The sequence below is a fragment of the Lissotriton vulgaris genome, chromosome 5, assembly GCF_964263255.1.
Source record: "Lissotriton vulgaris chromosome 5, aLisVul1.2, whole genome shotgun sequence".
In the NCBI taxonomy this organism is placed as follows: domain Eukaryota; kingdom Metazoa; phylum Chordata; class Amphibia; order Caudata; family Salamandridae; genus Lissotriton; species Lissotriton vulgaris.
Genome location: NC_141693.1, coordinates 1,139,329,125 through 1,139,342,138, shown reverse-complemented (window position 1 = coordinate 1,139,342,138; position 13,014 = coordinate 1,139,329,125). Strand labels below are relative to the sequence as shown.

Here is a 13,014-nt window from a genome sequence, read left to right as displayed (position 1 = left end):
TTCCAATATACTATTTTACAATCTTGAGAAAGTCCAGTGGGACGAAAAATGTGTTGGCTGTAGGAACGATTTACTCCTTCTAAGTGTTTCAGCATACTAAATATAGTCATGTTATAAACCTCATTACTGTTGTTATTCAAACGTTATTACAACATTGAACTATAATATGCTCCATTGCCATGAATTGTTTATTCTTGTGCTCAGTTGAGGCTGCCGGCATCCACAACTTCCCTAGGTAGCTGGGATCTACTTAAGTATCATAGAAGCACCACCAGACACACCATCTACAGGCACAGCAACTACACAACCTTACTACAATTCTTCCATGTGCAGAAGTTACTTCCACAGCTACCAAATCTTTTTGCATTGACAAAAAGTATACTGCACCCTTTAAATACATAAACACATTGATACAATTATTTAGATGGTAGATCAAATAAGCATTTAATAATAATAAAAAATGTGTTGTTTTTAGTTCTGCATTCACAGTATAGTCCCTGCCAGAATCTGAAAACAAGTCACCTTGTGTTTTGCAATGGGAGCCCTCCCTACGAGGAGGAATAATACACCCAATAGCCAATAAAATTAGGGTGAGAGAGAAATACCTTCCACAGATGATCCTAGACTGATACCACCTCTAAGCAATGGCTGAATGGGTTGACCCAGAGCAACTAATGACTGAAATGAGCTATCCTAAAGCCCACTCTTGTCTGGATTACTTGCAAGAAATCAGACCTTAAAAGGTACAGAGATAAAGGAGAAGCTACAACTGATCATTATTTTAGTAAAATAAAGATTGGAGGATCAAGCATACAATGTCGATCTACAATTGCCTTAGCGCTGACACTGTTAGGTGTCAGTATTCCTTCTGACAATTTCCTAGAATTAGCAGGTTGCTGTTACAAGAATTCCGTAGATTTCGAGGTGCACTCAATGGACCACGTTGTCAATAAACTTTGTTGTTTGACAAAAAATCTGATTCTTGGGCTATGAATTGAGTGTGCTCCGGATCGTTTGAAACTTGTTTGAGTGTGGCTTCTTGGCACACTATGTTTGCACTCAGTAGTTAGCAAAGTGTGGCCTGTGTAGCACCCAATTACACTGGAGCGTTTGAGTATATATCCTGTTCAGTTGTACATAGCCTTAAGACGGTTTTAGGATGTGCGGTTATGTCCAACTACTGCCACCATATGTAAAATTGTTTCCACAGATGGTCCCAAAAACATGTTTACCCTACCAATTTTGACCAGACTACTCATACCTGGCATAAAGTGACAAACTTTTAGGAATTTCTTGAAGAGCTGAGCTTGGAACCTACAGTCAAACCTAGGTGTGTAAGTCATGTTGAATGCTTTCATAAAATGGATAATGTTATTGAACAAGGCATGATATTCCCTGAAGTGTCCTCTTTTTGAATGCGGGCATGGAAAAAGGGGAATATTTTTACCTCATACAACAAAAGTAGTGTTACTTAGAATAACTCTTACTATATACGGATCCATAGTTTGGTTTTTGTGGATTCTCCTTGAGTGTAGTGCAAATCTGTACATGTGTGTGCTTCCTGCATACAAATGAATTATGATTACTAGTGCATTTGGGTACTGTGTATTCTTTGATCATGAGTGGGCCATGTGGTGCAGCCATGAGAGCCTGTAGACGACATTGAGCTTCTGGCCTTGCAGATTCCAAAGCTTAGGTCCTCAGAAAGTACTGCAGGCATTTTAAAGTTTACCTCTGCTAAGTGCTCAACTGTGTCTACCCAGCACACAAGAGTATGTGTACTCTCATATGTGCTGTGTACATTTACTTGTGGTCCTCTAAGTAATTGCAAGTGATGCTGGAAGTGGGTTTGCAGAATTGGCTGTGGGGTGTGGCCTAGTGGCCAGAGCTTCAGTCTTTGGAGCTGGGGAACCAGGTTCGAGTCTCTGTGTCGGCTCAACACCCTGTGATTCTGGGCAAATCACTTAAACTCCCCATGCCAACCAAAAAAATGAATGTGTCCTTATGTAATGCAACTGGTGCTCATGTAAAGCACTCCAATACCTATGTGTCGAGTTCGCACTATATAAAACTGCAACAACAAAAAGTGCACCACATTTCATTGTGATTAAAGTATGTGGCACAAGAACAACATGTCTCCACCCCAACACTTTATTTCAGACATGTTCAGAACTTCTTCCCAGGGCACATCTGTCTCTCATATATCTGGACGCTGGACCACAAGTCATTTTACGAATGACCATGTATCCTAAACATTTAAAGAGGGCGCTAAACAACTGCGGGTGACTAAGTCATGGTTAAGCACCTGTAGATGCTTCATGAAGCAGCTTCTTTACATACATAGATCCTTCGTACAGCGCAACAACCCAAAAGTAAGAGAATACCACAGTAACATACTTATAAGCAATTCTCTTTATCTTCTCCTTCACCTCCTGCTTTGTTGGATAGGACTCCAGGGAAAACTCCAGCCGAGGTTTGGAGCTGTACTGCAGGACCCCAACTCTGACCTGAAAGAGAAGACAACATGAGGGTGCTCAATGCCTGAAGTCTGAGTTCTTCCGCTTTGATGTAAGAGTCCACCATCGAACAGAACACTGTGCACACATCAGATGCAGCAGAGATACGTCATATAGTTGTATATCACTGTAGCATTGGGTGAGGCCCTGAATAACAAACAGCACGCACACACACACATGTAGTTACAATAGTGGCCTGTCTCTCACTGAAACCACGCCCAGAGCCCTGGGCTATTTATTGAGTGGCTGGCGTGCCGGCCCGCGCGGACGCAGGGTCAGCCGATTTGTATGACACTCTGGGGGGTTTGCCATAATTGTAGGGAGGTGGATATCTGACTATGGTTGCCCCCAACTTTTTGCCTGGTGTTTTGCTGGTTTTTCGACTTAGTTGACCTGGGGCCCTGCTATTCAGGACTAAGCATGGGCGGAAAATCCGTTCCGCTCGCGGATTTTGCGGATTTTCGGTAAATTCGCAATCCGCGAGATTCGCGAATTTCCCGCCAAATCCGCGAGCAGCGGATTTTATGGCTTGCTCGCACTGTTCGCGTGAGTTCGCGGCTTCCCAGTTCAACTTCGCGCCCCGCGAATAAGCGCTAAATTGCAGAAATACGATATTAGCAAAACTGAAACTACTTACCAGGTTCAAAAGTTCAAGCTCATCATTAGTAGCCATTTCCTGTAGTGCTTCCTGAGGGGCCCCTCCAGAGTTCAGTTGCCTACTTGCAACTATTATGTGACCCTGCTCTGACCCTCAGAATAGTTACACATATGCCACAAAGGTCCTGAATTACAGCTAAGGGAGACAAGCAGGAGCCAGGCTGGAAGTTCAAATCCAGTGACACATTAATCAGCCCCTAATTCATTATTGTCAGTTGGGGCAGGGCAGGTGTTGTAACTAATTTTGCAACAATGAAAGCACTTAGCAAGTGCAAAAGATCACTAATCAGGAAGCACTAAGGAAGCAGGTGCCAGCTAAAAAAATATTCTGTGACACATTAATCAGCCCCAAATTAATTCAGGTCACTTGAGGCAGGGAAGGTGTGCTTTGCTTTGCCACAATAATGTACACTGGACAACCAGAGGGTGCTGTGATGAAACAGAGGGTGGCATGGGTGGGCCAGAGGGTGGCATGAGTAGTCAGAGAGTGGCAGTGGTGACAGAGAGTGGCAGTGATGAAGAAGAGTGTCCCAAACAGGCTGGGCACGTAGAAACAACAAGTTCGCAAAACTTGCGACCCGACAGGTAAGTTCGCGTTAGCGAAATTGTACAAAACCCTCGCGAACTGGCAGAAACCCGCGCGAACACACAAAAAAAAATCCGCAAATTCGCGAGAATTCGCGGATTTTGCGGATTGCGAGTTCGCAAATCCGCAAAATTCGCGAACGCGAGATTCGCAAAATTCGCCCATGCTTATTCAGGACCCCAGGTCTCCTGCTCTCTCTGTAAAATGGATTCCATGTACCTTAGGTACATATCTAATTGGTACTGGGCCACCTTATCAGTCCCTGTACAGCATACCTTAGGTATCCAGGGCATAGGTGTACCCAGGGCCTACCAGGGGCTGCAGCATGTATTATGCCACCCCTGGCTGGCCATCCAAATCTGACACAACTGGCTGCACGACAGCTGGGGCAAGGTGGTGTAATCACCCTTTGCTTTAGATATAGTATTCCTATATCTAACCCTAAAATGGACACATATACTCATATCAGTCACTCCTATGGCAGGCCTTATCAATCCTGAAGGCAGAGTGCTTGGAATTATGTGAGATGGTGCTCTGGCATGAGCTGAGCCCGTTTGCAGCTTGCGGAACCAAGTCCTAATAGCTGTTCCATGATAACGCTATACCATATACTCTTAAGTGCATTATGAACCTCGCGGTCAAATGCTAACTTTGGTATAGCATTATCAAAACATGTCGAGTAAGGTGTCATACGAATTTGAATACTACCCCCTCGCCAATTCTGGCGACGGGGGTAGCATTCCACCCTTCTAGAGGGACACAACATGTATGTAACTGTGAACCCCGGTTAAAGTTAACTCGAGCCTCAGCATCACAAAATGGATGCTACCACCACAGACACAAGTCTGACCTCCTGCTGCTGGGAGTGCTTCCAGCGAGGGAGGCTCGGACGAAGGGTTTCCTGCCTTGGGAGGTGCTAGCACCACCCCAGACAGGATTTTGTGTATTAGGTAGGACAGGGCTGAAAGGAATGAGACATGCCTGCGGCACACATGGTGTCCTGTGCATACCCCGGTCAGAACCAGTTCCTGGGGCACTCCAGCCCCAGAGCTGGCGCAAGACCGGACAAAGGAAAGGGGGTGTAACCACCCCCCTTCCTGGTCCCACCCAGAGGAGGGACCTAGTCGTAGTGCAGCCCCCTTTAGCTGAATAAAGGTAGGAGCTGGTCCCATTCCAAATTAGATTATCCTGATCAACTAAACAAGAAGAAACTCTGGACCCCGACGTTCTGCTCCACAGAAGACAGAAGAAATCTCCCTTGTGGGCAAGGAGTGTCCACCCTGCATCTGCAGGCACCACCAGCGTACCGCGACTTCCCTTTGTCGTCTTCCTGCAAAGGATCCAGACTTCAGAGCCCGATGAGACCCGGATTCCCAGAGCTCTCCGACCTCAACCCACATCTGCAGCCGAGCTGAGACCCGTGGGTGCGACGAGACACGTGGGACCAGCCATCTTGAAAGAAGCAGCACTTCGCTCCAGCACGACTTCCGAGGCATCCTCGTCCAAGTGCTTTGGGGACTGAGAAGCCCCGACCCCGAGCAGCTCCTGCATTGAAGATCAGCCCTCCAGCATCTATGAGATCTGCGTGGGGCCCTTCTGCCTGTTTGCTGCTCGGCGCGTTGTCTAGTCACTTGCCGGCTGGCTAGTGACCTCCTAGACGACGAACACCGACAACTTTGCTGCTGGTCTGGTTGCTCCAGACTGGCCCTTGCTCCCTTCCAAAAGAGGAGCACCCCGGACCCTCCTGGTCCACTTAAGACACCGTTTCCACTCACCGCGTGGGTTGCCTTTGCCAAGGCCTGTTGAACCCGAATCCGGAGACGACACTGCCGACAGCGAGAGCCTGCGAGGGACAGCTCGTGCCTCCATCCTGGTCATCGAAGACACCGCCTGGTCCACGTGGCTGCTGAGACAAGCGTCCACCTTCACCTGATCGCGATGACATCTGGTTCCACTCCTGGTTCCACTCCAGTCACTTGCTAGTGACTTTGAACATTGTCCCCTCTGCTTTCAGGTTCCTTCCTTCACCAATCCACCCATGGATTGCACCGGACATCTTCCTCCTGGTCGCCTGCAGCATCTTTCTTCAGGGCTCCATTGACTTCGACGCGGAAACCCGACACGACTTCGCACCTATGCACCAGCAGCCTGTGGGTGAGGTAACACGAGCATTTCGGTGCTCAAGGGTAGCTTGACTCTCCTAGTGTCCAGTTCAATTGTCGTTTCAGTCCTATCTAGTCAGGAACGTCCGTACTCACCTTTTCTTTAAACTGTACTGTCCATAGACGTTTGTACGCATCTCGCGTGAGAGTTCACACTCTGCACACGCGCTCCGTGGGCCTCCTATTACCTACCTCGAGTTAGTATAGCGTGGTCCCAGCGATCCTACAACCTCTGGACAGCTCCATTCCTTTAATTGACTTTCACATTCCACTTACTTAGTATATGGTTTGTCGTGCCCCTAGGGCACCATTGTAAATCGTGCAACTTAGACATATTTTTCCTAAGAGTTTGTCATATGCTTAGCCCTCTGACCTCATAAAGAGCTCAGAGGTGTATGTTAGTTAATAAATAACTGTTTATTTTCATAACAACCTGTGTGGTGTCCTTTTCATTTGGTATTCAAAGGTTATATGTGGTAAAACAGCTGGCTTCACATGCCATAAAGAGTTTTGCCTAAAGACTGCTTTTGTCCACGCAACTAGGATAGCTGGTCTATAAGGTTGACTTACAACCAATCACCATAAGGGTTGTTTGGACTGATACAAGGTGGTCACTAGAACTAGTGAACATCATATATCAGGCCAACTTCTCACAATAATATCCCCAATAACGGGTGCAACATGAATCAGCCCGATACGCGGGCAACATCACATTCCTCCTTTATTCACAAAATGTAAAACATTAAAGAACATGGAACAAGTGCAGTATATATCACTTAACACTTCGCAGTCTCTGCAAATTCACAACATTTGGAACAGTCTTACTTGGTCTTTGCTGGTGCATAGGTTCGCCGATCTTTTGCGGCTGGCAGCGGGCAACAAAGTCTTGATACCTCTGGGATGGTCGTGGATGGGGTCACAGGTGATACTTGCTCAGATTGCCTCTGACCGGCGGGGTTTGGAACATGTCCTTGGAACAGTCTGCTCCGGAGGTGTCTTGGCTGCTCTGCGCCCCTTGCGACGGCCGACTCTCTAGATCAGGGGTGGCTCGGTCGTTTCTTCCACTTGAGGCCAGCTGAGGAGTGTTATCTTCTGCGGTTTCTAACAGACTTCGGGATGTACCGTGGTCAGCCTCCCCTGGTTTTCGGAACTCTTCCCAGTCAGCCATAGGAACTCTTTTGAAGAACGATACGTTCCTGGTGACTCTCTCTGTTCCCCGGGACGCAGTGACCATAGTGCCCTTGATTCCTGTCACGGTCCAGGGGTCCAACTCGAAAGGCAGACGGAATTTTCCCCCAGGGTGGCGGTCTCGTACCAGCACTTTGTCGCCAGCCTCAATCGGGCTGTCCGCGGCCTTTCTTCTTCGGGATGCGTCCATGTTTGTCTTCGCTCTCCGCTCCATGGATTGGTTCAGAGGAGTCTGAGATGCTGCCCACGCAGGGTGGTGTGGGATGGTGTCTGTTGCAACCCTGCCAAAACAGAGGCGGCTTGGTGGGACGCCTGTGGTGCAGTGGGGGGGGTCAGGCAATACTCTTGAAGAAATTGGTAGAGGGCTAGTTCTAGACTTTGTCCATCCACCATAGCTATCTGGATAGTCTTGTTCAGTGTTCGCATTAGCCGTTCCACCTCCCCATTTGCTTAGGGCCACACGGGGTCACTCGGCGGTGCTTGATTCGGTGGGACGACAGATATTCGTCAAGTTCGGTGCCGTTGAAGGGTGGGCCATTGTCTGTTCGCAGTTCGCCAATGAGGCCATGGGTAGCAATCACTTTCTCTAGCTTTAGTATGACTTCTGAGGCTGCAGTGGGGGCCAGATTTTCCACTTCTGGGTATCGTGAGAAGTCGTCCACAACCACGAACATGTATTTTCTGCCTGGGAGGCTGCGGAAGTCAGCACTGGCCCTTTCCCACGGAGATGTCGGACCATCTTCGGTGATCACTGGCGCCGGGCCATTTGGCAGGCTGGTCGCCAGACACATGGGGCACCGCTGGACAAAAGATTCCACTATCCGGTCCAGGCCTGGGAACCAGAGTTTGCTCCGGAGGCGATTCTTCAATTTCACTATGCCTTGATGTGCGACATGCGCTAGGAGAGCCGCTTGTCGAGTGAGACATTCTGGTAGCACGAGGCGGGGGCCCCTCGGGAGACAGCCTTCTGTGGAGACAGACAGTCCGTTGCGGACTTGGTAGAGCGCTTTCAGAGTAGCCTGTGCTTCCAGGGTCCGGAATGAGGTCGGACATTGCAGAGGCTTCCAGTTCCCTGATGTGAGGGCTTGAATGGCGATTTGGAGGAAGCCATCGTCCTTGGTGGCTCTTGTTATTTTGTCCAGGGAGACCGGGAGTGGTCTGGGTCTCTCAACAATCATCCGGACATACTCTTCGGTGGCTGCAGCTTCAGCCGCTTCTGCCTCAGTGACTGGGCGGGCAAGACGCAACAGGAAGTCAGCAGGGTTGTGGGTGCCCGGTTGATATTCTACGGTAAACTGGAACTCCTGGAGCTGAAGCACCCATTTCTTGATTCGGGGAGGGGGGCGCGTGGAGGAGCCATGGAACAATGGAGCCAGTGGTTTGTGGTCTGTTATCACCACGAAAGGATGTCCGTACAGGTAGATGTGGAAGTGGCGGCATCCCCACAGAATCGCGATGGCTTCCTTTTCGATCTGTAGCACTGTTCCATCGGAGTGATGGTTCTGCTCGCGTAGGCAACAGGGGCCCACCCCCACATTCTTGTTGTTAAGCTAAAATGGCCCCCAGGCCCTTTGGGCTGGCGTCCACCACTAGCTGCGACTCATGCCGAGGGTCAAAATAGGCCAGGGTCGTGTCCGCGGAGAGGGCAGCTTTAGTTCTCTGGAAGGCTTTTTGTTGTTCTGTGTCCCACACCCAAGCGCTGGTGGACTTGGTGAGGTCACGAAGGGGGCCTGTTAGGTCTGACAGGTCTTTGATGAACCGCCCACAATATGTGACCATCCCTAAGAAGGTGCGAACAGCGGTCACCGATGTTGGGGCGGGGGCATCGTGGATGTCCTTGACCTTGTCTGGGTCTGGGCCTATCCCTTGGTCAGAGAAGCAATTGCCAAAAAAACTGATGTCCTTGCGCAGGAACTCGCATTTCTCCCGGTGGAGGATGAGGCCTCGGTCTTGAAGTCGAAGGAACACTGCGTGAAGACGTCTGACGTGTTCATCTAGTGTGGGCGCATGGACTAGGATGTTGTCACTGACGTTCAAGACACCTTCAAGTCCCTGAAGGATGTTCTGGATGATGTTCTGGAACACCTTCGCAGTGCTCGATATTCCGAAGTTGAGGCGTGTGTAGCGCCAGAGGCCGGCGTGAGTGGAGAAAGTGGTGATCGGGCGCGATTCCGGCTGGAGGGGGATTTGGTAGTATCCTGACCGTAGGCCCATCTTCGAAAACGTCTTCGAGCCAGACAGCTCTTCAATGATATCATCTATAGTCGGCGTCAGGTGACGTTCACGCTTGATGGTGAGGTTGGGTTTTCGCATGTCCACGCAGATACGGACAGCGTCGGGCTGCTTTGGTTTCTTCGCCATGACGATGGGCGACATCCTCGGGGTAGGGCCGCTCACTCTCTCAATGATCCCCGCTTGCTCTAGAAGGCGTAGTTCCGCTTCTACTTTGGGCCATAGGTGGAAAGCGATGCGCCGGTGCCGGAGTGCCACAGGGGCGACTGACTTGTCTACATGAAGGCTAACAGCTGGTCCCTTCAGGCGTCCAATACCGTCAAATAGGGTCGAGAATCCTTGCAGAAGATGGTCGAAGCTGTGGGCTTGGACAGTAAGGGCGAAGTGGATCAGGCTGAGGTCCTACGCTGTTCTGCACCCCAATAGGAATCCCGAGCCTTCTTGAGACACATATACTTTGGTCTGTTGGCAGGTCGCGTCATGGGATAGATCCGCCTGGAACATCCCGCACAGGCGAAGTGGGGGTCTGGTGCCGTTGGCATATACTTGCACTCAGGTGGGACGGAGCGCTGGGGGGTTCACCAGTGTTCGGTACACGCTGGCAGCCATCAGGTTGATAGTCGCTCCTGTGTCGATGAGGGCTGCTACTGCTTGGTCTTGCACGTTGATTGTGCCCATGGGTGCAGCGGACGGCGTGGCTGCAAGGGTGTTTAGCATCCTGACAACATGGACAGAGGCAGTGTCGGCTTCATCGTCATCCATGTTGCTGCTGGCGGTGCTGCCGGGAGGCATTTCCACCATTAGTACCCTCCGGGGCGGGCCACTCTGCCTCTTTCTCGGTGTTGACCGACAAACCTTCGAGAAATGATTTACTTTTCCGCAGGCGCTGCAGGATTTCCCTTGTGCCGGGCAGGCAAAATCATGGGGCGTGGGGCCGCCACATCACCCGCAGGCGTGGCTGCGCAACGACTGGGCGGGCTTGGGAGTACCTCGCGGGGAAGGCCTTGGGCGGGTGTCGGAGTTATCGGTTTGAAGGGCGCACACCGGTTCCGTCTTGACCGGGACGGAGGGCTTGGGGTCCATATGCGCGGCTCTGGCCTTGGACAATTCCTTCGAGCACCCGAGCATTAGGATGTCTCTCATGGGCATACTGTCTTCTTGCAGGACCCTTTCCCACAGTTTTGAGGATGCACAGCCCTGAATGAGTTGGGCGCGAATTTCATCATCTGCATCTGGGAGGGTGCACGTGCTAGCTAGCTTCTTTAACCTTGCATAAAAGACATCGACTGACTCCTCCGGGAGTTGGCGGGCCTGACTGAGTAGAAACCGCTCGTAGTCGGCGCTGGCAAAGGGTTCAAAATATGCGGTGATTGCGCATTGAGGCGTAGTTTCTGGGCGGCCCGGCTTCCCTGACGTCTTTCGAGATCTCGTGTATGTCCGCTCCTCCTAGGTGAAGCAGCATGGCTCGCCGCCGCGGAGCTGCAATTTCCGCCGCCTCAAAGTAGTTCTCTAGCCTTTCTACCCACACCTTCCATCGTGCAGCCTGGGATGGTGGAGGGCCTGTGATGGTAAACGATTCCAAGGTAGGCACCGTGGTCATGGCCGCAGGTTATGGGAGTGTGGGCAGTAGAAAGTTCACTGGAGGCCTGGATGCGCGCACGAGGGCGTGGAGCGTAGCAGGCAGGGCGCGCTGGGCGGGGCACGTGGCCAACCCGCGGGGAGAGAGATGCTTGACAGCCCCTGGAATGTTCCTCAGATGGCTCTGGGGCGTGGATGCACTTCCAGGCGTGATGCTGTGTTCCACGTTGGTCCTGCTGCTGGGGGGGCCGATGTGGGCAGCCTGCCGTGCAGGGCGTCATCTGCATAGTTTAAATGCACGGTGCGCGCTCACCTGCAGTGATGCGGCCCTACCGTGGGCCGGGAGACAGCGTAAGCCCGAACCGGGTGCACGCGCATTCGTGGCCCGTGCACTCGAGGGCAGGCAAGATGACGGGCAGAGTGCAGCCGAGCGCTGAAGGTGGGAAAGCAGCGCTCTGCACTTGAAGCCCAACCGGAGCAGGAGGGACGAACGCGGCACACTGGCTCTTAATGCGGGGGCGGCCGGACCACAGCGCCACGTGGGGCGTCGGGGAGACGAGTTAGGCCGCACGGGGGCACAGCGGGCCACTCCCTCAACCTCTGTGCCGTAGGCAGGCACAGGGACACCAGCGGTTGCAGCGGGGTGGCGAGACCACCTCGTCGCCAGTGTAGCGTTGCGTGAGGCCCTGAATAATAAACAGCACGCACACACATGTAGTTACAATGGTGGCCAGTCTCTCACTGAAACCACGCCCAGAGCCCTGGGCTATTTATTGAGTGGCTGGCATGCTTGCCCGCGCGGATGCAGGGTCAGCCCATTTGTATGACGCTCTGGGGGGTTTACCATAATATCCCCAATAACGGGTGCAACATGAATCAGCCCGATACGCGGGCAACATTACACTCACCACACTGCTGAGAGCAAAGATCTTTAATCCCAAACAAACCACCCAACAGTACACAACAGCGAAAACAGGGCAAACACATGAATACAGATCAGATCTTCTCATACCAGCTCTCTCTACCAGAACACACTATTCTGCAAAAGAACACATGAAGACCAACCTTTTAGCATGCATCCAGTAGTGGACCATACACATGCCTACTACTGATTACACACCTTCAGGACCCAAATCACACTTTATTCTCCGATAGAAACCTCAGAACTGTTCTAAAAGCAGCCCCAGACTACACAAAGAGCTGCAATGCCCATCCAATTGAGGACTGTGTGCTACACAAGGGTCAAAATCATAACATATCAGAATCCCCTAGAATGAATGAATGCGTGTCAACTGTGGAGAGCCACAGCACATCCTACAAACGTCATGCGCACGGAGACTGTAGAGTTTCAGAAAAACACAAGAAAAAGACACACTCTGTGGCTAGAGGTCATTATGTTTTTTAACGGCTGCCGGCAACGCAGAGCTAACAATGTTCCTGATTTCATTGAACTGCTCAGGTTTTGATTGTGGTTCATTAAGAGGACGCCGATAAACACAGTCTAAAGGAAAAACTTAGTCATTGTCTACATGCAGCACCATGCTTGGAGCCTAATTAGCTGGGGCAAAGAAATCAAAATGAGACATGATCTACCATTGGTCGAAAGCCATTTTTCCCCAATAATTATTTTCCGCGAAATATGGAAAATATTTCACAGGTATGACATCATACCTGTTAGATACACGTTTTGACCTACCTGGTTTTAGTGAAATTATATAATCTGTACATGTAATACATAAGACTCTTTCCCTCCTATATATGAATAAATATCTATCCACGCCTGTGAAAATAAACAAAATAAATGTGGACCAATAACACACGTTGTTTGGTGCAAACATACTAATGAACACGGATTTACCCAGTATTACACTGCAAATGTGTTATTAGTACAGTGCAGTCCACCTGACTTGAGAAAACACTAGTTAATACCTCAAAGTTTTCATTCTAGAATTACTTTAGAGAAGAACTCAACTGGAGCAATGCTCACAAGGCCTATTTATTATGATGTTCTGTCATTGCACGGATGTAACCCTTTGTGCTCTGGATATAGTTAAACACCTTTGTTTAATAATTATGCACATACATAAACAGCATG

The 13,014-nt window shown here is 50.3% G+C and overlaps 1 protein-coding gene across 1 annotated transcript in view; it reads right to left on the bottom strand.

Moving 5' to 3' along the window:
• Positions 1 to 13,014, bottom strand: part of VWA2 (von Willebrand factor A domain containing 2) — a 282,676-nt gene that overhangs the window by 167,183 nt on the left and 102,479 nt on the right. Inside the window, exon 5 of the mRNA XM_086922879.1 lies at positions 2,398 to 2,507. Coding sequence (XP_086779005.1) covers positions 2,398 to 2,507 — 110 coding nt within the window. The remainder of the gene's footprint in view (positions 1 to 2,397; positions 2,508 to 13,014) is intronic.